Source organism: Populus trichocarpa, chromosome 7 (assembly GCF_000002775.5).
Source record: "Populus trichocarpa isolate Nisqually-1 chromosome 7, P.trichocarpa_v4.1, whole genome shotgun sequence".
NCBI lineage: Eukaryota > Viridiplantae > Streptophyta > Magnoliopsida > Malpighiales > Salicaceae > Populus > Populus trichocarpa.
Window position 1 is genome coordinate 7,001,085 of NC_037291.2, and position 24,612 is coordinate 7,025,696.

General features: G+C 47.6%; 3 protein-coding genes and 1 non-coding gene across 4 annotated transcripts; 3 read left to right on the plus strand and 1 right to left on the minus strand.

Annotated features, from left to right (window-relative positions):
* Positions 1-327: 327 nt before the first annotated feature.
* Positions 328-5,642, minus strand: LOC127905546 (ribosomal protein S7, mitochondrial). The gene has a single exon (XM_052454460.1). It carries the CDS (start codon positions 2,554-2,556, stop codon positions 2,110-2,112), a length of 447 nt encoding a protein of 148 aa, XP_052310420.1. The 5' UTR covers positions 2,557-5,642; the 3' UTR covers positions 328-2,109.
* On the plus strand, positions 5,627-15,767 carry LOC127905548 (NADH-ubiquinone oxidoreductase chain 4-like). The gene is given in 5 exon segments (XM_052454462.1): positions 5,627-7,782; positions 9,193-9,747; positions 9,749-9,792; positions 12,722-13,144; positions 15,654-15,767. Coding segments are annotated over 5 exon segments (1,572 nt in total). The 5' UTR covers positions 5,627-7,321; the 3' UTR covers positions 15,743-15,767.
* A 2,863-nt stretch (positions 15,768-18,630) lies between these two features.
* TRNAS-UGA (transfer RNA serine (anticodon UGA)) lies at positions 18,631-18,717 on the plus strand. Its single transcript has one exon. It is a non-coding gene; the product is annotated as a tRNA-Ser (tRNA).
* A 3,775-nt stretch (positions 18,718-22,492) lies between these two features.
* Positions 22,493-24,371, plus strand: LOC127905547 (NADH-ubiquinone oxidoreductase chain 3). The gene has a single exon (XM_052454461.1). It carries the CDS (start codon positions 23,837-23,839, stop codon positions 24,191-24,193), a length of 357 nt encoding a protein of 118 aa, XP_052310421.1. The 5' UTR covers positions 22,493-23,836; the 3' UTR covers positions 24,194-24,371.
* Positions 24,372-24,612: the final 241 nt, after the last annotated feature.

Here is a 24,612-nt window from a genome sequence, read left to right on the forward strand (position 1 = left end):
GCACATTCGATACATCCACCGTCACTTCTTCTTAGACCGTTCGTGCCCCATAGCCAATGGCTCACTTCCTTTAAGATGCCGATGGGAACGAAAGAAAGAGGGGCTAGAATGTCGAGGTGAGCCGGCAAGACCGGGGAAAGAACCTAATGAGACCCTGTATGAAGCTCGGGTGCTTCATGTAGAGAGAGACCGAAGCCAGTCTAGTTCACTTCATGATGCCAGGCAATGAATCAGTCAAGTAGCGGCTCCTGGCCGGTCTTTGGTTTGCAGACGTTTGGGAATAGACCGTCTTCTTGCTCTTTTCTAATATTCCAATATTCATCTAGCTTTTTATGCCTTTATAGGATAATTACGCTTTCACCTGGGTCAGGTGGTCAGTGAGTTGGTCTTCCCTATGAGTTAGGAGGAGCCGGGTTAGAAGAATTGTTAGGGAAGGTCCTTTTAGATGGTCAGAGTCTAGGGATAGACTCATTGACTAGTCAGACTGTCTGAGTACTCGTACCATTCATGGATTAGTTGACCAATCGAATCAATTGAAGGAATGCATCTGCACTCTCCTATAGCCTATAGGGAAGGGAGGGAGACTTCTTCCTTCCAGGTCAGAGAAAGAAGAGAGATTCTTGAAGACGTCGATTGGAAGAGTTTGAGTAGGATCGTCTTCCGGCGACTTGCAGGATCCATTTCCGCCTTCTTGTGCTCCTGTATTCTCATCCAATCGTTGAAGCCATTCTTATTTAGCCCGCAGCTGAAAGGAACGTCGATCAACCCGCCGAGAGAACCAATCTCTGGTAAGCAGTCACCAGCAAGGTCAGGCAACAGAGGTTCCCAAAGAGAGGCCGCCTGGGAGGTTTAGCTTAAAGAAGGAGAAAGATCTGAGTTAACCCAAAGGAGAGGGAGAGGTCAATTTAGTAGACCAACGGAAGAGGGGTCAGTCAAAGTGAAAGGTAAAGGTCAGGATCCGTTGTTCGACGATGCCTATATCCCCTATGATGATGGCTTGGCCAATTGACCCGTCGCCTTTGCTTGCCTTATTAAGGTGGAAGCAGCAGTGCGCGTAAGCGAATAAGTAAGAAAGTCACAAACAAAAGCAGGGATAGATCGCTCAAGGGACGAGATAGCCGACTCGCAAGCTCATACAGGAGCTTGCTCATAGTTAGATCGGCTAATAGCCCTTAGATCCTTTGGACAGCTCATAGACCATTGGGCACGCATTCTCCTAAGCTTCTGCTTAAGAGGCATCCGGGTGGAGAGGGATTCGGTGTTGCACAATCTCTGGATCAATTCCCGGCATGTCCTCATAAGACCAAGCAAAGGGATAATGAACCTGTCACGGAGTTCATTGCAAGGTGGCGAGCCCCTGTCCCCAGAAGTTTACTCAGCAAGAGCTCCTCAAGATGTGCATGAACAACTTCAGGCACGACTTGTCGTCGATACTCCTGCCCAAAACCTTTAAGGGATTCGACGACTTGTGCACTAAAGCTCACGATGTAGAAGCACATCTTAGCAAACGGCGGCGTCCTACGAAGTACTTGAAGTTCGTTCCGTTACCTTATTAAGATTAAGAAAGTAGACGAATCTCTCTCTTTCTCTATTAGAATCTAAAAGTAGACTTCTTTTTCACAGCCTATATGCGTATGCGGAAAACGAGAGTCCTTACTTTTCTTTCTCTTGCCGGGGCTATCGATTCCGTTCTCTTCTCTCTCTTTACCTCTTCTTTTTGACCTAACTTCCAAATCTTTTATGCTCGGCCATACCAACATGGGAAACCTAGCTTCCCTCCCTTTGAAGTGCATTTATCAGATCAGCTCCCCGAGTCAGACGAAAGAAAGAGGGTGAAAGGCCCACTACTTCTTCATTCATGGCCTATTTTTTTGATTGATCTCCTTCATTCGACCTGAGGCAAAAGAGAAGTCATACAAAGAAAGGTTCTTTCATGCAATGCATAACGGGCGGGCCTCCTATGGTATGGATTCCTCCAACTCAATGAATGAAGGGAGGAGTATGAGGAACGTAGTCTATATGAAGATTCAAACAAAAAGAAAAAGGGTCAAACCATATCTTACTGAAAAATCTGACTGAATGAGGAAAAGCTCTTTATGCGGTCTCACTTTACCACCATCTGAAATGCGCGAAACTTCGATTGGTGGAAGCCAGTCCATGAAGATTCTCCCTTTTCTTACGTGCAATTCCCCTCTTTCGGTAAGCATCTAGTATCTCAGCAAATGAACATTTCTCTAAGCTTATCCTGTAGCTTATACGTCGTTTGAAAGCTGCTTCAAGGATCCAACGAATAGCTAAGGTTTGTTGACGATCCCTGGCTACAATCCCAGGGACATCATAAATAGTACCTGCTACTCCTACTTTTTCTACTTCGCATATGGGCTTTATATTCTCTATAGCGTCAACCATAAGTTTTATTACATCGCGTTCAGTTCGAGCTGGGCGATGAAAAGTTTGATAAACAATAGCACGAACTCTCGTTCTTTTACCTTCTTTCATGCGAAAGTTGACCAACTTCTTGATCAATTGTTTTTGCTCACCATCCAAGCTCCCCATATAGCTGAGAATTTCCGAGCAATTGGAAGCCGCTTTCGATGACGAGGCCGAAAAATGGATATTACGCAATCGTTACTGCCCATCTTTATCAGCCAACTCCCCTGTTTCCATCTTTCCTTTCAGAGTTTACCACTCCTCATAGCTTCTTGAACTCAGGGGGAAGGGACCTTAACGACAACAAAAGAAGTGCGTGCATTTCCCGATCAAAGAAGCCCTTTTTCTCACCTTCATTCAACAAAGAAACTTCACGCATGAACTCTCCTCGGGATTGGACTCTTTCTGACAGCCCTTTTGCCAGCGTAGCGCATTGATTGGCACATTGAAGTGGGGAATGAAATAGGAAGTTTGAACAGCATCTTTGAAGCTACATCTCCTCATGTCTTCAACAGTCTCACGTTCGGGTTAATGGACGGGAAATGAAAGGAGTGTCCAGCCGCTCGACCATAGAGCACTATGAAAGCCTTGTTTCCAGCAAACCAAGAAGCAATCGACGATTCCACGCCAACATACAGGGCTCATAATGCCTATCCTTTGACGTCTGGTTTCAGGAAAAGCGCAAATGAGAGTGGAGTATACAGAACCTGGGAATCCATCTTCGTTGATGGCTCTACCAGAGCACGAAGAGGGACCATTCTTCATGGCCCGCGGTCTTAGCCTACGTGACTAAGGGGGATCGTGACCCTCGCGTTTCGGGAATCCAAAGATGAGATCCTCGAGTTGGCGGCTGCCTGCCGAAAGAAGAGGAGGTCGCCAGGGGAGGGTTTGAGGGTAGTCAGACTTCAAGAGCTGGGTCGTCACGGGCTTGGACTGATTTTGGGATACCATCATCTGAGTCCCTTCCACCCTGTGATTTGCCTTTACAGACTGAAGATTGCTTTGTCCATGATGGACTCACGCAGATGCTCCAGAAAGCCCCGCTTGTGCTGTCTCGTCAGTGGTTTAATCAGCAGGGCGTAGCGGTGGTGCAAACCGAGAGCCAGTCTTGACTGGTCTTGGGTCACTAGCAGTACCCTTTCCTTTGGCCTACTTGGGCTGTGGGGTTGGTTGGAGATTTATAAGCTGGCTGCTCATTTCTTCGGGTGTGCCTGTTAGGGTTGGGGACAAGGCAATGCCAATTGAACACGCCAGTTCAATAACAAGAGGAGCAGATCAATAGCCAAAGCGGACCAGAGATCATAGACCAGAGGAAAGAGGGTTTTCGGTAATCAGTGACGAATGCGGCGGTTCCTACTATATATTTTGGTTCCGGTTCAGGTTTCAGGTGCCCGTTGCTGGGCATCATACCTACTATACTAAGAAGCATAGACCAGTGACAAAAGACAACCATGAGAGGCCGGGACCAAAAAAGTGAGGTGACTAGGGAACATGTTTGGCTTTCATTTAAGAAGAAACCGATTACTCAACAGAGGAGTAGAAGAAGGTAGAGGTACAGCGGGCAGGCTTTCCGACTAATGATAAGAACGGATCAGAGACCAGTTTTAAGATACGAGGCTCTGGAAGAGGGAAGAGAACAACCAACCACCTTCCTCCGTAATTGTTGCAGGCACTGGGCTCCAATCCACGCCCTTTGGAAGATTGGATGTGTTTGGAGTGCCCTTCGCTTCTTTTCTTCTTTTGCCATGAGAAAAGCCGACCGGCTAGCCTATCGTTTATCAGGACCTTACGACGGACGAATCGTCGATTGGTTGGGGGGCGCTAATCCCACGCCACGGCGGCTAAGACCAAGTCCAAAATCGGGAGCGGGCAGAGATGCAAGGCCTTCGATGCAGAGATCGATCCCATACCTTTCTTTAAAGAACCCAGAGGCTGTGGTGTCTCCAACGGGGCAGGTCCCTTGCTTGGTGGCTCTGGATCAGGTAGGTGCGTGCTGGCGGCATGGTTGGGCAAAACAATGTGACGTTTTCCGTAGGACTCCCGCGAGAATGAAATGGAGTCCAAGGAATTCTTCGAAGTGCATGCAGTAGTGTCAAAACTAGCTAGTACTAGTAGTGCCGGCCGTTAAAAGAAAGAGAAAGAGGGTTCGCTCTTGGCCGTGAAGGAACTCTGATCCCGATGAGAGAATGTGAATCTATGCTGAGACAAATCCCTAATCCATTCAATTAGATGTCGGTGCTATCAGCGAAAGCCCAGTGCTTAATGAAGGGGGCTGTGATCCATCCCCATATCTGTCAATTTTGACCGTTCCCCCTTCTCTTTCCGCTTCTGAACCTCTTGGGAAAAGAAGCTTCACTCCGATCCTCTTTCTTTCACTGGGTTAAGCGGCCTCACTACTCAGCGAGGAGATTTAAGTTTCTGCTTCCTCTCCGCTTTGGGCTCAGTCACTAGCTTGCAGTAAAGGAAGAAGACCAGCATAGACCACTACACTCTAAATATCCTCTCTCGATACGCTCTTGCGCTTCGCAGCACTTTTCTCAGGCTACGAAACTACCGTCAGAGAGGTCTATTCCAGAACTTTCAAGAGTTCCACCCTCACGAAGTCAACCCTGGATGTCAGTAAAGGCCGTGATCCTAGGTCGTTAAGCTTTTCGCATTGATAGGCTTACGAGATCGCGACGGTCAAGGAGTTTATGTTGGACGGTCTGATGGTGTACCCATCAAAGGGAATAAAACAAGGATTTAGGGGCCCGTTTTTGAACTAGAAAGCATACCCCATTTGCCCACCAGCAGGGGCTCTTTTATCGCAAACCTCTATCAATTACATACAGGGGAAAGCACGCCATGGAAGCAGCCGCTTGCAGGCAGCTAGAGCGAGCAGGGAGCGGGCTGAAACTTACGATTCGACGACCAAGTCAGAGACTACTGGACGTCTCGCAGAACGACTCTCAACGAGGACGTCACGACTTTTCGAAAAAAAAAACATTTTTTTTTTTGGCTTAATCCGCCTTTACTAAAGATCAAGGAGCTTATTAGCCTCCGGCTAATAAGGGAAAGGTTTTTTTTTTCAAATCCAAGTTTGACTCTGATTAGATCCTTAGCGCAAGCGCTAAGTAAGCTAGCACCTTATGTAATTTAATGTAAAATAAAAAAAACCGAGGCGTCAAGTAGAAACGAACAAGGTCTTACGGCACGATCACTATTTCTTTTCTCTCTCCTCTATGGAAAGAGGGGACGATACGTGGTATACCTAATCGTTTGGTGTCAACTAGACGTACGTAAGTCGGCATAGCTCTATGTATATGTTCTTTGGAGCTAGAACCCATAAATAGAATGAAATGAAATAATGGTGAGCCAAGGGCGACGAACATAACATGGCTCAAGGGTGTCTATACAAAGCCCTTATCTTCTTAGGCAATGCACTCTTTGAATGGTACTTGATTCATAAAGAAAGAATCAATCTTTTGGTTAGATACGGACTTTATAAAAGGAAATGTCACGCTCGAGATATGGGGCGTTCTAATCGAAGTACCTCTCGGCCCTCTTACGGTAAAGCCAATGCACCAGCCAGCCAGTGTGGTGGCGAACACGCTGTGCTGTAAGCTAAGCTGTTCACCTTGTAGACAGAGGAGATATAGAAAGTGTGCCGCGCGCGATTCATAAGATTCTATAGTAGCACATTATTATATTTAACTTAGCCTGCTTCTCTCATCATTTGAACCAACCCGGATCTGCCCTCGCAAGTCTCTATGCATTTTGGGAGCAGAGCATGCAAAATCGAGCAATGGATCTTAGAAGAATTCAACTTTGAACACCTTCTATTTTTTCGCTGGCATTTGAGTTGTCTCCCCTCCTCTTTCAATCGACACACTCGACTAGATAGTTCCGGTGGCCCGGCTTCTGCCTCTATCAGGCTTCGCACCTCCCCTACCACGCTTTCCCAAGAACCCATTTTTCAGGATTCGGCAGGCCCGTCAAAAAATGGGGATACTTCCCCCAAAAACCAAGGGAGGCGGCAGCCCCCCACCTCCACAGCCACAGCATGGAGGAACTGCTCTCACACTACAACCAATCCAAATTTTTTCCAGATCGATATATGATGATGCTAAACCGAGACCAAGATAGAGAGAGAGGGCTGCCCCTTTGTTGGCTCTTCGAGACAAAAGCACTTATAGGAATGGTGCTAGTTCCCATGTTCCTTCTAGTCTCGTTTGGTTTCGAGAGCCTCCCCCTCCCCGTCCTTACTCGTCTTTTGAAAGCCGTCATCCTGGATTTTTTTCGTATGCCGCTTTCTACAAAAATTTATTTTTTCATTTCCCTCTCAGAATGAAAAGCCCGGGTGGAAGCACAAAGAGAGAGAGGAAAAGTAAAAAGGGGGGAATAAGTATAGTGCTAGTTCTTACTGAAACTTCTTTATCTAACTTTTCTTTTTGAGTGGTTTCTTTGTTCTCTTATTTGGATTGAAAGAAAGACAAAACTTCCTACCTTCGGTTCGGTCCCCTCTTCTTTCTTTTTTATTTCTTCGACGACGAATTTCGGTTATGACCAACGCCCCACTAGCTGAATAGGCGTAGCTACCTGAAAAAAGGCAAGGTCGACTAGTCGACGAATTGCCTTTTGCTAGAGAGATTTTTTATTAATAAAGAATTTAAAAATAGAAAGAATCTAAATAAAATAAAGGGCCGAAGGGAAGGGGGCCCACTACTTCTTCATTCAGGGGGGAGACTAGCCTCATTACTTCCCACTGGGCGAGAGGTGGACCTAAGCCACCTACCCACTCATCAATCACGGTCTTCAGCTGACTTGCACTGATAGACCCCTATTGTATTGGAATTAGGCGCCCATCTTTTTACTGTTGTCAACTAATCTCTTCAATCTTCGATTCTACTCTATGTTAGAACATTTCTGTGAATGCTATTCTGATCTAAGTGGTCCTATTCTTTGTCCCGTGCTAGGAAGCATTACTCCTCTTTTCATTCCAAATTCAAGAATACGACCGATACGATTGATTGGTCTGTGTGCCTCTCTTATTACTTTTTTGTATTCCCCTGCTCCTCGGATACAATTCGATCCTTCTACGGCCAAATCTCAATTTGTGGAAAGCCTTCGATGGCTTCCTTATGAGAACATCCATTTTGATTTGGGTATAGACGGTATCTCTTTATTCTTCGTGATATTGACCACATTTCTGATCCCTATTTGCATTTTAGTGGGTTGGTCTGGTATGAGAAGTTATGGGAAAGAGTATATTACAGCATCTCTAATTCGTGAATTTCTAATGATCGCCGTGTTCCGCATGCTGGATCTTCTACTATTCTATGTTCTTCCCGAAAGCGTACTAATCCCTATGTTGTGCGGAGCTGAGCATCTTCTATTCGCTGGGATAAAGCTTTTCCTCTGCAGGGGCCTTGTGCAGTAAACCCCCTACGGGCGGTCGTCCGTCGTCGTAAAGTAGTCGCCGCGAAGCTTTCGGTAAGAGGGGTAGTCTTGTGTGTAAGCATAGCATTTCTGGTCGAACTCGCCCAACCCAACAAAGAATAACCGAACCTGACAGACACATCTTTTTCCTTTTGGGAAGGTACTCCGAGTAGTGGGTACCTCGTAGGACCTCGACCTGCCTACTCGGGTCTTGTATGGATATGCAGGAAGGGGTGCTCCTAGGTGTGTGTAGGGGTTGTGTTTGTTCGCGAGAATGGATTCCTCGTCAAGTCAGTTTGGGGGGTGTGGACACACTTGCGCGAATTCGGGTAACGGCTACAAGGGAGAAATCGAAAGGAAACTGTACCCGACCAGGGATGGACGTAAACTCGTAAGCTACCGAGGGTAGGGATAATCGTCCAGGTCTTATTGTGAAACAAAAAAGCCGCCCCGCCACAGCAGGCGGGTTGGTTCCTCTGTCGTCGCCGGGGAGTTCTTGGCGAGGTCAGGATAAGTTGCTAAAACAAAGGAGAGGTGAGGATCGACCCGTTCAGTATAATTCCGAAGAAAGACTGTTGGCAACAGGTGGAGACCTTTCTTTGGCCCCCTTCAAAAGGGAATGCGGGGGCGGGGCTCGGCAGAGGGTTCGAGAATTAGGGTCCTGTCTTTAAGATTCAGATAAGAAAAGAGTTCCAAACCTTTATGCATGCACCTACGTATAAGTGCTGCGTACAAGTTCCGGCCAGGAAAATTGGGAAAGATCAAACTCATTTGAACCGCTCACAGTAGTAGTAGCGTAAAGGCCGTAAGTCGGGGGGCGACCAAAACAGAAGGCTATTACTTTCACATCTCCCTCTCTCTATCTATAGATAGAGAGAGATCCCCTGCGTGAACAACCCGACTGTGCGTTACATGTGCTCTACAGGCCGCACTCTATCTTTCTTCCCAACGAGCCCATTTCTCTTTTGATTTGGAAGACGGGCCTTGCGTTCGGTTCGAAAGGCATGGTTTTCAGTATGTCTCCAGATAGGGCCCCACTAGTTCGGCTAGCTAGTGAGCGGTTCTTTCGGGCGAGAAGCAGGCCGGGCCCTACGGGCAGGCATCTCCCGCAACGCAAGCTGCATTGTTCGCCACCACCCGAGAAGCAAAAGATTCGAGAGTTCCAGGCTGAAAATACATGCATAGATAGTGGTCTAATGACAAGGGCCGACGACGGAAGCTCGGGACAGAGCCGTATGATGCGGAAGTCTCACGTACGGTTCCCTGAGAAGGGAGTGGCTACCTACTGGAGCTTCGACCAACCACCACCGGTCAATTCCGCTTTGGGGCCACCCCTTACTCTACCATTATTATAGGGGTATGGGGTTCGAGACAAAGAAAGATCAAGGCAGCATATCAGTTTTTCCTTTATACTTTACTTGGATCTGTTTTTATGCTATTAGCTATTCTCTTGATTCTTCTCCAAACAGGAACCACCGATTTACAAATATCATTAACCACAGAATTTAGTGAGCGGCGCCAAATCTTTCTATGGATTGCTTCTTTCGCCTCTTTCGCCGTCAAAGTGCCTATGGTACCAGTTCATATTTGGTTACCCGAAGCTCATGTAGAGGCACCTACGGCAGGATCCGTCATCTTGGCAGGAATTCCTTTAAAATTGGGAACCTACGGCTTTTTAAGATTTTCAATACCCATGTTTCCCGAAGCGACACTTTTTTCCACTCCTTTCATTTATACTCCAAGCGCGATTGCTATAATATATACTTCCTTGACCACTTCAAGACAGATCGATCTTAAGAAGATCATTGCTTACTCCTCAGTAGCCCATATGAATCTGGTGACTATTGGTATGTTTAGTCGGGCGGCGGCCGTTAGGTCACCTATTTTGAGTTATGGACACACAAGGCCAAAACATGTGTGCCGGGCGTGCGACCCATCAACCTACTAGCAATAGGGGAGAAAACATAGCATGTCGCAATAAAAGCTTGATTCGAGGCGTCAGCAAAAGACTGCCGTCTGTTCCAAAAACAAAAGCCCCTCCGCGCCCCGGGACGGGAGTGGAAGACGGCCCTACGCGCAGGCAACAGCAGCACCGGCTCCACGAAGTCAGAATCGAATCTTTCTGTTGGCTTTCCCAATTCATTCGTGAATAAGAATAATGAAAGGGCTAGAAGCGTCAGCTTCTAGCTGCTTCGCCTGCTTCTTATTTGGATGGCTATGTTGGCGTGGCGAAAATGAACGAAAAGCGAGATGAACGTGCGATTTGAAAATCGATTGATAGAAGCCTGCTGATCTGATCAAAAGAGTAGGAATGGATAGAGAGGGAATCTATCAATAATAAGGGGAAATCTCCTATTTCTATCTAGACAACTATCTATTTATTTTTATCAGAAAGAAATCGATATGTATCTGATGGAGTCTACATCGTACGTAGAGCGCCTAAGCGCTTTTTGGGCCAGCTCAGTTCTCTTATCCATCGGTCCAATGCACTGGGCTCATCTCATGGAGCCAAAATTGGTTGTTGTTCGCCGCTTCGACGCATTCCCTTCTCTCCCCGGCATCGTCCCACACAGAAAGAAAGAGCGCAGAGCCCCGGCCCGACCTGTAGGTCCGCTAACGTAAAGCGAGGAGTTGAGCCTGAACTGGCGAACCGAAGGTGCTTTCGGAACCATACTTCCTACAGCTAACACGTGTCCAGTCCAGCGGGAACGCGCAGCGCAAACGAACGTGAGCTGCTATACCGAATCCCCCGCTGGCCATCGGGGACCGAGTGGTAAGGCCATGATCTGCAGGGGAACGGATCACTCATTCTTCCATTGGGGACAGGTGCACGAACGACAACTCCAAACGTCACACATCCGCCGCCTACCTACCGTTTAGGTGGCACCAGCGAGATCCAGCTAAGGTAAGGCGACACTTCGTGTCGCGGCTGCTCCACACCGCCGCGGTCTCATGAACCGCTCCGCACCGTCGCCTTCCCGCGCGCGAAGCGAATGGGCCCTGTGCGTCAGTTTCGGGGCGGGGGGGGGCGAAGAGAGAGCAGAAGAATGATTCATTTGGATCGACGAGCCCCAAAACTCAGAATCAATGGAATGTCTATCTATCCATGAACATCTATTCTATCTCTCTATACATATACAAGTCTTTTATGGCATGATATGATCGCCTAGCCCTAGCCGCATATCAGCTGCGCCCAATATGCGGGATTTCTCTTGGATCAGATCTTTCCCTTTTTTCGGAAGCTTTTTTGGACCTAGCGAAAAGGACTCCAAGCCTTCTCGCAAGCAAGCGCGAGAGAAGTAAGCAAAGTCAAAGCTTTGCCAGAAGCAAGACGAGGAAGCGGAGCTCTCGTATAAGCGCTAGCTTCCCCCGACCGACTAAAAGAGTCGCGACCTATTTTGATTCAAAAGAAAAGCGAAGGCGCCCCGGGTGGCAAACGGCTTTCTATCATAGTTGCAAGGCTTCCAAACCGTCAACTACTTAAGTACCAAAGGCTGCTTTCGCTTGCTTTCATAAGTGGGCTGTTCACTACAAGCTATCAGCGCTGTTTTAGAGGTAATAAGATAAGTCGACGTTCAATCTCTAAGGCGGCTTTCCGCTGATAACGGAATAGTCTTCGTATCCAAGAACAAAGGCCCTAGCTTATAGAGTTCGCTGCTTTTCCCAGGCCGGAAAAGGGCTTATACTGCTCGCATATATTCATTCAGTACCAATACAAACTACAACTACACCAAAGTAGAAGGGCCACTATATAAGCTAAAAGTAGCCTCTAGTAGTCGGCCGCGTCACAACAAGAGATAATTAGCCTTATGAATGGAATCTCCAGTAGGGGGCTCCGCCCGCCCGCCTACCAATCAAAGAGGCTGAGAGTAAGCGTAAGCTCACCCGTAAGGTAAGCTCGAGGAGCTTCCCTTCATTCGCTTCGCGGGAGCCGCACAGCACATAGCTGGAAGTCAGAGGGCCCATACTACCTGCCTAACCCTTCGCTCCGAGGGACCGTAAATCGGAAAGCGCCTTCTAAACCACCCCATTCATCCAAAAGAGAAGGGAAGGGGCCTATGTATTTTCATAACCCCTGCAGATTTGACCCTATCTACACCCGGCGCCAATCTCCTATCGGTCCTGCCATCACGCCGCAGAACGAGAGCTCGTGTGGAACCTTTTCTTTCTGGCGTAACAGCGGTGGAACGTAACAAAATATTACGATCGCGTAACATAAGGGCCGGAAGTACGGTAAACTCGGCCAAAATATGACACTCGGAGGGCCCGCCCCTTCTTCTTCACTTCAGTAAAGCCAACCTCTTTGTCGCCAGTGCTGACGCAGTGCGCACGTAGATAAGGAAAGCTAAATCCCAGTGGTGGGGGGGGCCGGTGTCTTTCTTTTACGGCCTAAACTCCTATTTGTCAGCCGTGGGGAACTACTGCTCGGTCGGGGGAAGGGAAAGGCGTCGGGCCTACCTATCCCGACCCGATAGGACCTCATAAAGGCAGTCACGAGAGGTTCCACCGAGCCGAAGGGCTTCTGTACGTGATCGTATTATATCACGTCGTCTCGTCCCCGCTGCATTGAAGAGTACCTATGCACTATGTTCCGGTTCACTGATAAGGAAGATAGAGTTGGGGTGGGGGTCTACGATGTGATACTTTAGTATGACGGGGGGGGGATACATACTAACTATGGGTAGGAAGCAGGAACCATTATGTAAATAACTTTGGGGGGTTACAGATCTCTTATACTACCATCGATCGACAGAACGGAACGACCAGAAAAAGAAGTGAAGTTAGAAAGCCGTATGATAGATGGTAAATATCTTGTACGGTTCGGGGGGTAATCGGCGTACTCTGATCAGTGGGGGGGAATCTTTGGCTCTATCGAACATACAGGGAATTGGAGGTAGCATTCTACCGATGTTAAGTCATGGACTGGTTCCTTCAGCCCTTTTTCTATGTGTTGGTGTTCTATATGACCGACATAAGACTCGACTTGTTAGATATTACGGAGGTTTAGTGAGCACCATGCCGAATCTCTCTACCATTTTCTTCTCTTCTACTTTGGCCAATATGAGTTCACCTGGTACTAGCAGCTTTATCGGGGAATTTCTCATCTCAGTAGGAGCTTTCCAAAGAAATAGCTTAGTAGCCACATTAGCAGCGCTTGGGATGATTTTAGGCGCGGCCTATTCCCTTTGGCTATATAATCGTGTGGTTTCTGGAAATTTAAAACCCGATTTCCTCCATAAATTCTCCGATTCAAATGGCAGAGAAGTTTCCATATTTATACCTTTTCTTGTTGGAGGGGCGACCGTCCGTTGAACTACCAAAGAAAAAAGGGTAAACCAATGTGATCATGACATTGTAGGTGCTTGCGATGGGACGGATGCGACTTCCCTCAGTTGGTTTGGGTGGCATAGCCCGTTGCAGAAGTCTCCCCTTTTTTTGATCCATTTCTTTATTAGAGAGCCAAAGCTTGACTTTACTAAAAAAATAAGGCTCGCGGAGGGTCGTTCACGTTTTTTGGCTGAGCCCTATCTTGCTGGGTGGGACCGAGATAAATAAAGGACGGGGGGATGCATGGTACTTCTCGACCATGTCTCCGAGGGACAGTTGAACGAGCGACTCATGAATGCTGCCGGGTCGGACGAGCCAATAACTCGAACGCGTTCGGTCTGTTTTTTGAGCAAGAATCACAGCGTTACCTTACCTTCACTATGATACGGACTCCAAGTTCTTATGGCGGAGCACGAGGAGATTTACCATCAATATGATGATGGGAATGGAAACCAGAAGCACGACCGGGGTCTTCGTGGTCCAAGATAATTAAACCATCAATAACAGTAACGTAAGCATGAGACTTTTTGGTAGTACCGGTGAACCAGATGGCCGCGGCGATAGAATCTGGGACGGAGGACTCGTAGTATCTCTCTAGATCTGGCAAAAGCGAAAGACCCCCTAACGTAATTCGAATGGGGGCTGACCGCTGAGCCCACTCTGGCCTCGCATGGCGGGCCCCCGTCCCGTGGTTGCGAGCTGGAGCTGCCATAGCTTATGGCTCGAGCAATAGTGGGCCCCAGCAGAGAGAACAGTCAGGATAACGAGCGCTCCGCCCGTCAAGCGGGCGGCAAGAGCAGCGGGCAAGTGCTTGGTAGGCCAACAGCCCAGTGAACCGGGCGGGGCACTCGACGAAAGGGGGACACATCACGCAAGTACGAGAAATTGGCCCCGCGGAGCTTTATTAAAAGAAAAGCAAGGACCACTACGGGAGGTCAAACCAAGGACCTATGGAAGTCGGGGCTCGTCCCCGGTCAATATTGGATCAAACAATAGGGGGCCGTAGCACTGACCTCTTTTTTTATTTTATTGATTCAATACAATAGGGGAAAAGATCATACAGTTCCCTACCGAGACAACAGAAACTCTCATTGCAAGCAACCTACGCGGGCTGGGCATACCTCTTCCGTGCGTCTTTCTCGTGGCGGAAACAGAACAACAGGGAAAGACCCGGCCGACCTGCCCTTTATTTATATTAAAATTGAAGCTCGAGGGCGAGCTTTATTTAAGAGAGAATGGGGAATGAATAGAAAGGCTTCCGTTTCCGTTCTTGGTTGGGGGGCTTTCTTTCGGGCTCCTCTCGATCTTATTCGTAGTTGGGAAGGGGGAAGGAGTCTAAATCAATGGACATTAATGAACCATCATTGATGGACGTTGCACATGACACGATCGACTCGACGGTCCGGCGCGGAGAGAGGTTGCTTACTCTCCCTAGTAGCGAAGGAAAAGGGCAGGGCTTTTTTCGTAGTGGGCGGGTTTCATGAGATCTATGCCGGCCGTCGGAATCAAATGAAGGTCGAAGGACCATTCGATTCATTAAGGGGCATAGCGGCGCCCTCGCATGGCGCTATTCCCGAACCTAGCAGCAGACGGGCGGGCCGGGCCCGAATTCAGACCAGACTCTTCTTTGTTTGAGCTGCTCCCACGCACGCAGACCAGAAGATCTCAGTTGTCCTGGGCTGAACAGACAAGTATGTAGAGATCTTCGTGGGACCGGGGAGGGAGTCGTGATCGATCTTTTCTAGGATTCCTTATCACGCCACGCACGGAGATCCCTCCATTGATAGATAAGAGGGCTCCCCCCAGAGACTCTTAAAGGTTAGGTTACTACCTGCCTCTACGGAAGAGGTGTACTTTGTACCGCCCGGAGGTCATATAGATCGAAACCCGGATCGGATCGATAAGAACGAAAGCCTTTGGTACTTCGGTAGGGTGAGCAGCCCTTAAACCAAAAAAAAAGGCCGGAAGGCCTCCTTCCCCGATTTCTGCATTTCATTCTCTATTCGGCCCGCCTCAAACAAAATGAGAAAAAAGGAGAGGCCTTCGCATTCCTAATCCGGTAGGGCCGGCCGGCTTTGTTTGCCCCGGCTTGGCGAATCGCATCCCCGCGCAACGACATTCTTTGTGCGCCCCGTCACCGTTCTCGCTCAGTGTTTGCAACGGCTGGGGAGGCAGTCGTAGAAGCGAAGCCTATCGCCGAGCCGACCAAAAAATACGAAATTGGGCCCCTTCTATGAAATTGGATGGAATGGTCCAGCCCACCCAAGAACGCTTATGTCATATGGGAACTCAACTCATGGCTGGAAACAATCCTTATGGTTTTTTATATCCGGTAGGAATAATAAGAATCAAAGTCCAGGTTGGTTGGTGAGCCTAGTGATAGGAGACTATCTAGCTTGGTTCGGAGAGCACTTGTTGGGTTAAAGATTTTTTTGTTGCTAAATGTTACGGCCTAAATGCTGAACTATTGACCCTACTTGTTCGGATGGGTGTTCACCCCAAAGTGTTCCCGGACCGCATGCATACATCCGTAAGTAACTTAGTGCAACATGGCAAATTTCATTGAGAGGAATCAGAAAAGAAAAGAAAAACGGGTCAACATCTTAATGTTGAGAGATTGTCTCGGGGAAGAAAGGAACTGAGAGCATTGAAAGTGACGGAGAATTTGCCCCAAGAGGCGAAGACACTCTAAGCCAATCGAACAAAGTTTGAAGAGATCTCCGGGTAGGGTCAGCTAGGATCGGAATTCTACTTGACCTTACCGAGCCGATAGGTGAAAGAGCGCAGCCAAATCTGACTCGTAGTTAGAAAAGAGAAGTGTAGAGAAAACCTTATCTCAGGTCAAGTCCATTTATGTTCAATTCACTAGTGATACACTTTCATAAAATAAAGCAAGAGAAGAGAGATTTATTTTATTTTAACATAAGTCTTTCGAGATGCTGCGTAGTAAATATAGTATAGAAAGAGATTCGTCTTGTAAGAGCAGGTTGAAGCTTTTTATTTTTATTCAATTTAGTAGCTAAGCGCTAAATCATTTGACAATGCCGATCTAATATGTCAATAGTTCCTAAATCAATAGGAAAGTAGCCCAAGGGTCGTAGAGTCGTTGTCGGGTTGGAGGGACCCACGGGGCGGTAACAAGACTAAACAAGTAAGGAAGGGGAAGTACTTTAAGAGAAGAGAAGAGTAAGGCCCATGCTTTTCGTCCCAAGTGGAATGCCAAAAGAAGCAAGCAAAGGGGCGTAGCCGTGACTCTCGAAAGTCGTCTTTTGTATCGCGTCAAGAGAAATGACATAGATAAGATCATTGCTTGAAGAGTTTCATTGTCGAATTGATCTCGGAATTGGATCCCATCCCAATAGTAGCAGCTGCCCAAAGGTGCTTTATGAAAGCCGGTCCACAGCAGTGAAAGTACGATTGATTTCGTCGATCGCCGCTTCTTGCTTTTTTTTGCCTCTCTGGCTTGACTACTCTGCTTGTTTAACACAAGTGTGATTTAACCTTCACGGACTACTTGACTACCCAGCAAGCTCCGGCTCGAAAGCAACAAGCAACTCCTTGAGCTGCGCGAATGTTAGCGCTCACGTTTGATTGTATTTAGGCTTTTAGAAAGCACCGGGCTTTTTCTCGTGAAACCATATAATTCTTCAATCGGCAAAAAGGATCGGAAGTCTGATAAGGCTTTAATTTAAGAGATGGGCGGTAAGAAAGAGTCACTCAGTAAATCGGTGGATCACACACACTTGTTAGAGACAGGGACACGCCTGACTATTAAGAAAGTATACAAGTGTTGAAAGAATGAAGTCTGGGGACAACGGGAAACGTGAGGAATGGGATCCCCAAACCCGCCCTATAAGTTCGCAAGCAAGGGACATGCCGAACACCTACCCTTCCAACTAAGTCCAACGCGAGGACTTTTAATTGACGATGCGTTCCGTCGTCAGCAAGCGGTGGCCGACGACGGCCCTTTTCCCTAAATATCTTGGGAAGCGAAGAGGACAGGGTCACAACTCGTTCGGTAAGATTCTCCCGAAGGTAGGCATTTACCCAATGAGATTATGAGTCTCTCAATTATACGTGTTTTAGGGAGTTGAACGTCTTATTCTTATGAGTGGCCTATGTGAATATAAGCCAGGAGCAAGGATTCCGGAAAGTGGAGCCGGCTCAGGATCCAAAGACGTTCAAATCCAGTTCCAATCTGGATATAAAAGTGAAAAAGTGATATCTCTTTTAGTCCGGTCTTCTTTTCTCTTTTGAGTCAGGTTCTTAAGACAGGACAGGAAATCGGGTTTTCTGAATAATCTCTCTTCCGGCCTATTAAGTAAAGTAAGTAAGTTCGAGATCGAAACTGGACCTGAGAGAGACTAGACTTCTAGTAACAGTAGGTGCGCCTTCAGTTGAGGAGAGCTGTTCACAAGCAGTGGTTATGAGTTCTTTCTTGTTTCGGTTCAGAAGAGGCTACGCACCTTCAGTTGCACTAGTGGATTGAATAACCTTTTTTTTGAGTGAGTGAGTGCCAACAAAGTGCATGTGTTGTTGGTGGAGAAAAACACGAATTTCGATAGGCTGGAAGACTGATTTATACATTTATACTATAATATAAGTAGGACAAACGCCTTAAATTCAAATTGAAATGAAATTTATCCACTTATCCAAGGAATCTCTTTCTTGGGATTTGTATTTGAGAGAGAGAGCTATCTTAGGTCAGTTTCTTTAGTCATGGTTGAACTTTTATAGGTAAGAAAGTAGTCCCGTATGAAATTCATAAACCATTCATATCTGGCACTCACGGAGGTCAATCTTAAGTGTTGGAAGCTACTGCTAAGGTACTCCCCCTCATCTAGAAAGGATAGGCAATTGAGAGAGAATAGGGCGAGGGACCGCTTGGAAGAAGCACCTTTCTATCTAAAAGAAATGTTGCTCGATGAAACGATCCAGATTCCACACTATGCTGTGGGCTGGGGAGAGAGCTGCTCCGCGAAGCTGGGCGTTCAGTCTTCTTATGGTACTATACTAGAAAGAAAATAGAAGAAAAGGCCTTCAAAAAAGAGCGAGAGAGTGATGGGCAACCTTACCTTAGTCTATGCTCGTGAGCCGTCAAGTACCAGTCTCGCAACTGGCGCAAAAGGATCGGTACTTCACTTGCTGATCGTTCGCGAGTTGAACTCGCTCTCTTGCCACGCCTTTCACTCACTCGCTCACGTCGGACGTGATCACTCTTTTTGTTTGGAGGATCATTCGTTCTTCACTCTCTTGCTCCGCAGGGAGCGCAGCAAGGTAGGTGCATATTATCATATAGAAACAAGCGAAGCGTAGCGATTCGTACTACCGTCAAAGTTTCGCTAACCGGCAGGCAATAGAGCCCGCCGATAGGCGCAAGCAAGCGTAGCGAATCACATAGATAAGCCCCTACCTGCCAGCTCGCGGATAGATAGGGCGAGCGAAGCGCGAAGGGGATGGATGTCTGAGCGGTTGAAAGAGTCGGTCTTGAAAACCGAAGTATTTTTAGGGATACCGGGGGTTCGAATCCCTCTCCATCCGCGAAGTCATCAGTTCTCTCTTGCGTTATCTATAGATAAGAACGAATCGGATCGACTCGACTGATATGATAGATGGAATGGGGAGCTTGTCTTATGATTTAGTTAGAAGTCTCCCTTTCGTTATCTTCTGCTCCCCTTGGGTTTGGGTTGGAGAGGGGGATTTGCTCTTCTAACTGAACACGTTATTAAAGATGAAAAGGAACGAAGTAGCTCAGTTCTTACGCTTTGAAGATTCGATAGGTAGAGTAAAGCATAACGCTAGCCTTCCGTGATCCCAGTCGCATTCGATCTTTCAGAATATCGTAAGGACTCCACTAAGCCCAGGCTATGATCACTTCACACCAAGCCGGCAGCTAGAGGGATAGGGTACGGGTCTTTCTAATGAATTTACATAAATAAGAGAGAGAATAGCTAAGCCTTCTGATGAGCCAAGATCAAAAACTAGAAAGGGCATTTTGGTAGTAAAGAGAGAGCCCCGATCAGTAGATAGAGATGGCCTTTAGCAAGAGGCGTGACCGATAGTCCAAGGCACGGAGTTGCTCGTATAGGGGTTTACGACAGACCTCGAAGAGTAGTGGGTTGTAAACAGATTAGAAAGAGTCTGGGTCTTTGAGACTGACCTTGTCAGGAGAGGGGCGAAGCAGCTCGACCATAGGGGGAGGGGTGGTCACTCGTATAAGTCACAGCCCTCCCTTGGGTCGCCTTCTAAGATCAAAAGCTGGAGAATCCTATGTAGTTCGTTCCCTTACGGCTGAGACTCTGGAATTCAAAACCCTCGCCTGTTGGCTTTCGCTCCCGGCTTCCCTATCGGAAATAGTATTCCAACTCGTTTTCGTACGAACGTGATTTAGTTGCCCAAGCCCTCTTTCTGCTACGAAAAAAAGGCACCTTCTTAAAGGAAAGTCAGTCGAGACCCACCTCTGGACTACGGACGAGCTGCTTTCAGAACCGCTTAAGCAATAGATTTACCACCAAAGTGACAACTGAATTGGGCGACTCGAAACCTGTCTCCAACCCTCATTAAACATTATCCGTCTTTCTATCACTAGTAGGTCCTGGCGAACCTGCTTTTGAAATAGCTCGACCGATAGGGAAAGGGTTACATCCGCGAGAGGGTAAGCGTGTAGGGGGGAAATCACGAAGACGGGCCACACATACTTGGCTTTACGCGATAGGGCACTTTTTTAAGACTTTCACCTTTTGAAGCTCACTTGACAGAGGGGTAGCAGGGGCTTTGGAATCACGCTCTAAAGATAAGGTAATAGTTCCATACAAGGAGCGATAGATAGCTCGACTAGAAGGAAAGGATCTTTGGAATTTCATAATGGATACGAATCAGGTCTTCTTCCCCTCTTATCTTATAAGTAGCTATCCTTATGATGAGCCAAGGAATAGAATGGATCGGTAGGAATGATCAGTTGAAAATGACGCATAAGATAAGTCAAGTTCACCGGCTTTCAAGCCTCTTTGCATGATTCCATGTAACTGATTCGTACGAGGCCTCAAACAGGGGAAAAAGATCTTCGTATATATGTCACTGAAACAATCTGTTCTGTCTCTGTTTTCTTTTCGGATTCCGAAGATGAGCCGGCCAATCCTAACATCTTTATCTGAGGTTGGGTCCCCCTGCGTCGACCGGCTCCTCAGATAAAGATGTCTCCGACGCGACTTTCTCGGCAAGAACAACTTTTTCTATTGTGATTTTTTTGGCAAGAGACAAAAGAGAGATTTTATATCAGTCAAAAGCGGATACCGCCCCCCATGCTCCCACGGTCCGCTTACCGAGGTGCGGAGCGGGCCGGGGCCAGAGCAAGTCACGTTGGGGTATAGAGCCGTAAGCGCGATGGGGGGTTTCAGAGGACGTGCTCGTACGGTTCATAGAAGGGTATGATAGTTGATTGTTGGGAACTTTCACTCCTCTATATTCGAAATATGCCTTTCTAGGAGCATTACGATCTGCAGCTCAAATGGTCTCTTATGAAGTCTCTATTGGTCTTATTCTTATTGTGCGCCTTGTGAGCGCGTTTGGATCCGCGAAGGCAATCGCTCGGATGTTCCCCTAACCCAACCCGGGAACGAACCGGAGGGAACCGCAGCATGGGGAATGTCCGCGTCTCGTCGCAAGGCGTGTTTTGAGTTGTGGGTCATAGGGCGGGCAGCTTTTTCTGATCAAGGGCCGGGGCACAAGGGTCCTGGTACTATCCAGGTGCGAAGAACCCCGGAGGTGACTGCAATGAGCAGAAATCTCACTCACCGGCCTAAACGACGAGCAAACACTCGAACGTGAGAGCAAGGGATCGCCCAACGAATGGACGAACTCCAAGGAGGGAGGCAAAAACCATGCTTTCAGAGAAGTGGCGGTCCGAATCTTATCTGCGAGAATAACTGACTAAGCCGTGCCATAAGGCCCCTTCTCCAACTCCAAACGGAACGGGGCCAAGCCTTTAGGTTGTTTAAGGAGGTTGGGTGACAGATCGGCCATAGGAGTACTCCGGGGTATAAACCAGGGCAACAAATGTCGAGCATACGACGATGCCGCCCGTTTTCATTTCATGGAAGTCCCCGGCAGAGGAAAGGGCTGTAGGTGATGGCACGCTTTGCTTCTTATCTGGAGAGGGGCGCTGAAATCGTTCGGGTCGTGCGTGGCAGCTAGTATAGATTCATAAGGGCGGGCGGCCGCGGGACCTATTCTCTTAACTGGAGAGGTGGCAAGGCTGAATAGGAAAGGGGCCGACTGATGAGTGCCTTTTTATTTTAGCCTTTAGAACTTTAGAAAAAAAAAGGCTCTCATGTGAAGCTAACATGGCTGGCTACATACAAGTATAGCCAAATCAAGATGAGACGGGACGGACGGTCAGAGGCCGCCGCGGGACTACCATAGGAAAGCAAAGCCCGCCCCCGCTAGCTAACATAGAAAGATATTCCCAGATAACAGTAGTCTGTCTCTATGTGAATCTCTTCCCGACCAGGCCAGGCCGAATCGGGCCACCACGTCGGGATGGGAATGGCTCAGCCCACATGCATCATTTGATGAAAGCACTCCAGTCGCCTCCTCGAAGTGGCTTGTCAACCACGTTTTCCCTCCCTAAAAAGAATGTTCCAAATGCCCTTCCTTGGGCAAGACAGCAATGAGTAGTTCGCTCCAGGACTCCATTCCCTCGAGAGCAGGATGCCGACCGAGATGGAGCTGGGAGCCAACCTAGACTTTCCTGGGGCTTGCCCCAACACCTAAAGAAAAGGTGGGCGCCGAAAAGTACGCAGCCCAGCCTCTTCAAGAAAGCTTTGCTTGGTAGGCGCTGCCTACTCACTCAGACAATGCTCTGAACACGAAAGTGTGCAGTTCCGCCCCCTTCTCCCGAGTCACAGGTAGCGCCTAGGAAAGCACGGACGAGCCACATGCAGGGAAACTTGCACGTGTGGTTCTGGCCGGGGACTCCGGTATACTGTACTAATATGTGTGGGTCCCCGTAATTCGAGTGAGATTGTCATGGCGCAAAAGCAGATATGGTCTGGTATTCCCTTGTTCCCTGTATTGGTTATGTTCTTCATTTCTTGTCTAGCAGAAACTAATCGAGCTCCGTTTGATCTCCCAGAAGCGGAAGCTGAATCAGTTGCAGGCTATAATGTAGAATATGCGCGGGATGCGATCCTTAATAGTCCACTGTTGGCGGAAGCCAATGTCCCGGGGTCCCGGGGACTCATTCTGACTGAAACAAGGGGTGGGTCTTTACCAATTTCTAAAATATTCGATTTAAGGGAAGCCAAAAAGAGCGCCTAGCGCGAGCTTTATTGAAAGAGGCCCCGTCACTATAGATGGGGCGCCCCTTATTTTATTGAAAACTCAAGGAAAGCTTTTATATGTATTCTTGCGCTCAAGCATGCGATTCGAAGAAAGCAACAAGCGAGAAAAGCCCTTTCTATTCTTGCTTGTTTAGTAAAGTCACGCTTTTCATTTTGTTAGGAGTAGGTGCTATCTGGGGCAGGGCACTCCTCATTCTTCATTCGAAACTAATGAATGTCCGGTCGGGGGTTTCTGCCTTATTATCAAAAAGGGAGTTGGGTAAAGCAAACTCCCTCCTTGGACGAGCACGAGGCTTAGTCAAGTAGAACCGGGTTGCGCTGCTTTATGCTCCGATCGAAAACAAATCAATGGGGCCATGCCGGTACGACTGAATATGCGTTAGAAAGGTCAATCCCTCCCCTACGACACCAAAAAAAACCGGGCCGAACTTCTAACAAGCCCGCCCGCTTACATAGAACAATATCGTGGCAACGTAGACCTAAGTGGTATCATATTGGATCCTTGGGAACCATCACAAGGACGGCCGGCCTATATTTGAACGAGAATGCCGTGTCGTCCAGCGGAGCCTAGAAGAAGGTGACTCGCGCAGACAGCTGACTCTTTTTCAATAGAAAGGAATAGCCAAACCAAGTCAGCTGTCTGGTCAATCTCAGAGATCTTATCGGCCGGCAAACTGGAGATGGACGACCACGATCCCGACCTTACCAGCACCAGAGGTGTACTAATCAATGAACCCCCGAAACCTACTTTTCTGACAAAATCAACCAAGCGTCACGACATGTTGTTGATATTGATTGAGTTTGAGGGACTTTCGCTGACTGAATTCATCCATAAACCCAGACCCCCGTAACCTTCGTAACCAAAGCGTCACGACAACATTCAAAGGCACCTTTTGGATTAAAAAGTAGGGGGGCGGAGGAGCACGTAGGAATGCCGACCACTACTTAAGCCACTTGTGGCTGAGAGAAAGCGAGCCGTCGTATAGGTTGTTCGGAGCGTCGAAGAAGCGAGCCCCTATCAGAGAAAGCCATTGCGCGCTAGCCTAGCTAGCTAGCCTTTTTCAGCTCAGCTGGCTATTATGTTAGTTGTAGCCCGCCTTCCCTCCTTCTCTCATTTCGGAAAGATTTTGCTTTCTTATGATGACCTGGTCGAGGGAGTACGATACATCGGTGTAAAAGATTGAGTGGGACCTGTGAGGTTGGTCACGGGGCAGCTGACCGAAAGGAAAGCGGGTAGGCAATTCCTATTTCATGATTTTTCTTTTTTTTCCGGTATTCCGCTCCACGAGCAGAGCGAATGAACCCAGTGGGCTGTGGTGATGTTAGAATTTGCACCTATTTGTATCTATTTAGTGATCAGTCTGCTAGTTTCTTTGATCTTACTCGGTCTTCCTTTTCTATTTGCTTCCCCTAGTTCGACCTATCCAGAAAAATTGTCGGCCTACGAATGTGGTTTCGACCCTTTCGGTGATGCCAGAAGTCGTTTCGATATACGATTTTATCTTGTTTCCATTTTATTTATTATCTTTGATCTGGAAGTAACCTTTTTCTTTCCTTGGGCAGTCTCTCTCAACAAGATTGATCTGTTTGGATTTTGGTCCATGATGGCCTTTTTATTGATTTTGACGATTGGATTTCTCTATGAATGGAAAAGGGGTGCTTTGGATTGGGAGTAATCACTAGTGATAGGGCATAAGGGGAGAGGACAAGGTCAAGAGCGATGCCTACTTTGTTTTTTCAATCTAGAATGGATACTACTATCCGTATCGAGCTGCTTTACACCCAGAACCATGCCGATTGTTTTTTCATTTTATTTGGTATTATTTTAATAATCTTTTTACTGAAAAATAAAAATTTCAGAAAGGAAACATGGTTGGCACGGTGCCTCCACTTCACGCGGGCCAGGGCCCGCCCAGTCTGGTGCTCCGGAGGACGATGACCCAGAAAAGGTGCGTCTTCGGAAAGACATTCGTAAGGCTCTGGAGAAGCTTCTAAAATTGTTTGCGCTATTGTAGTGGCATGGGGTTCTGTGGTAAGTACGGGGCAGAACTCATTTTCATTTCTTGGGAGCCCGAAGATGAGTTTTCCTATAATA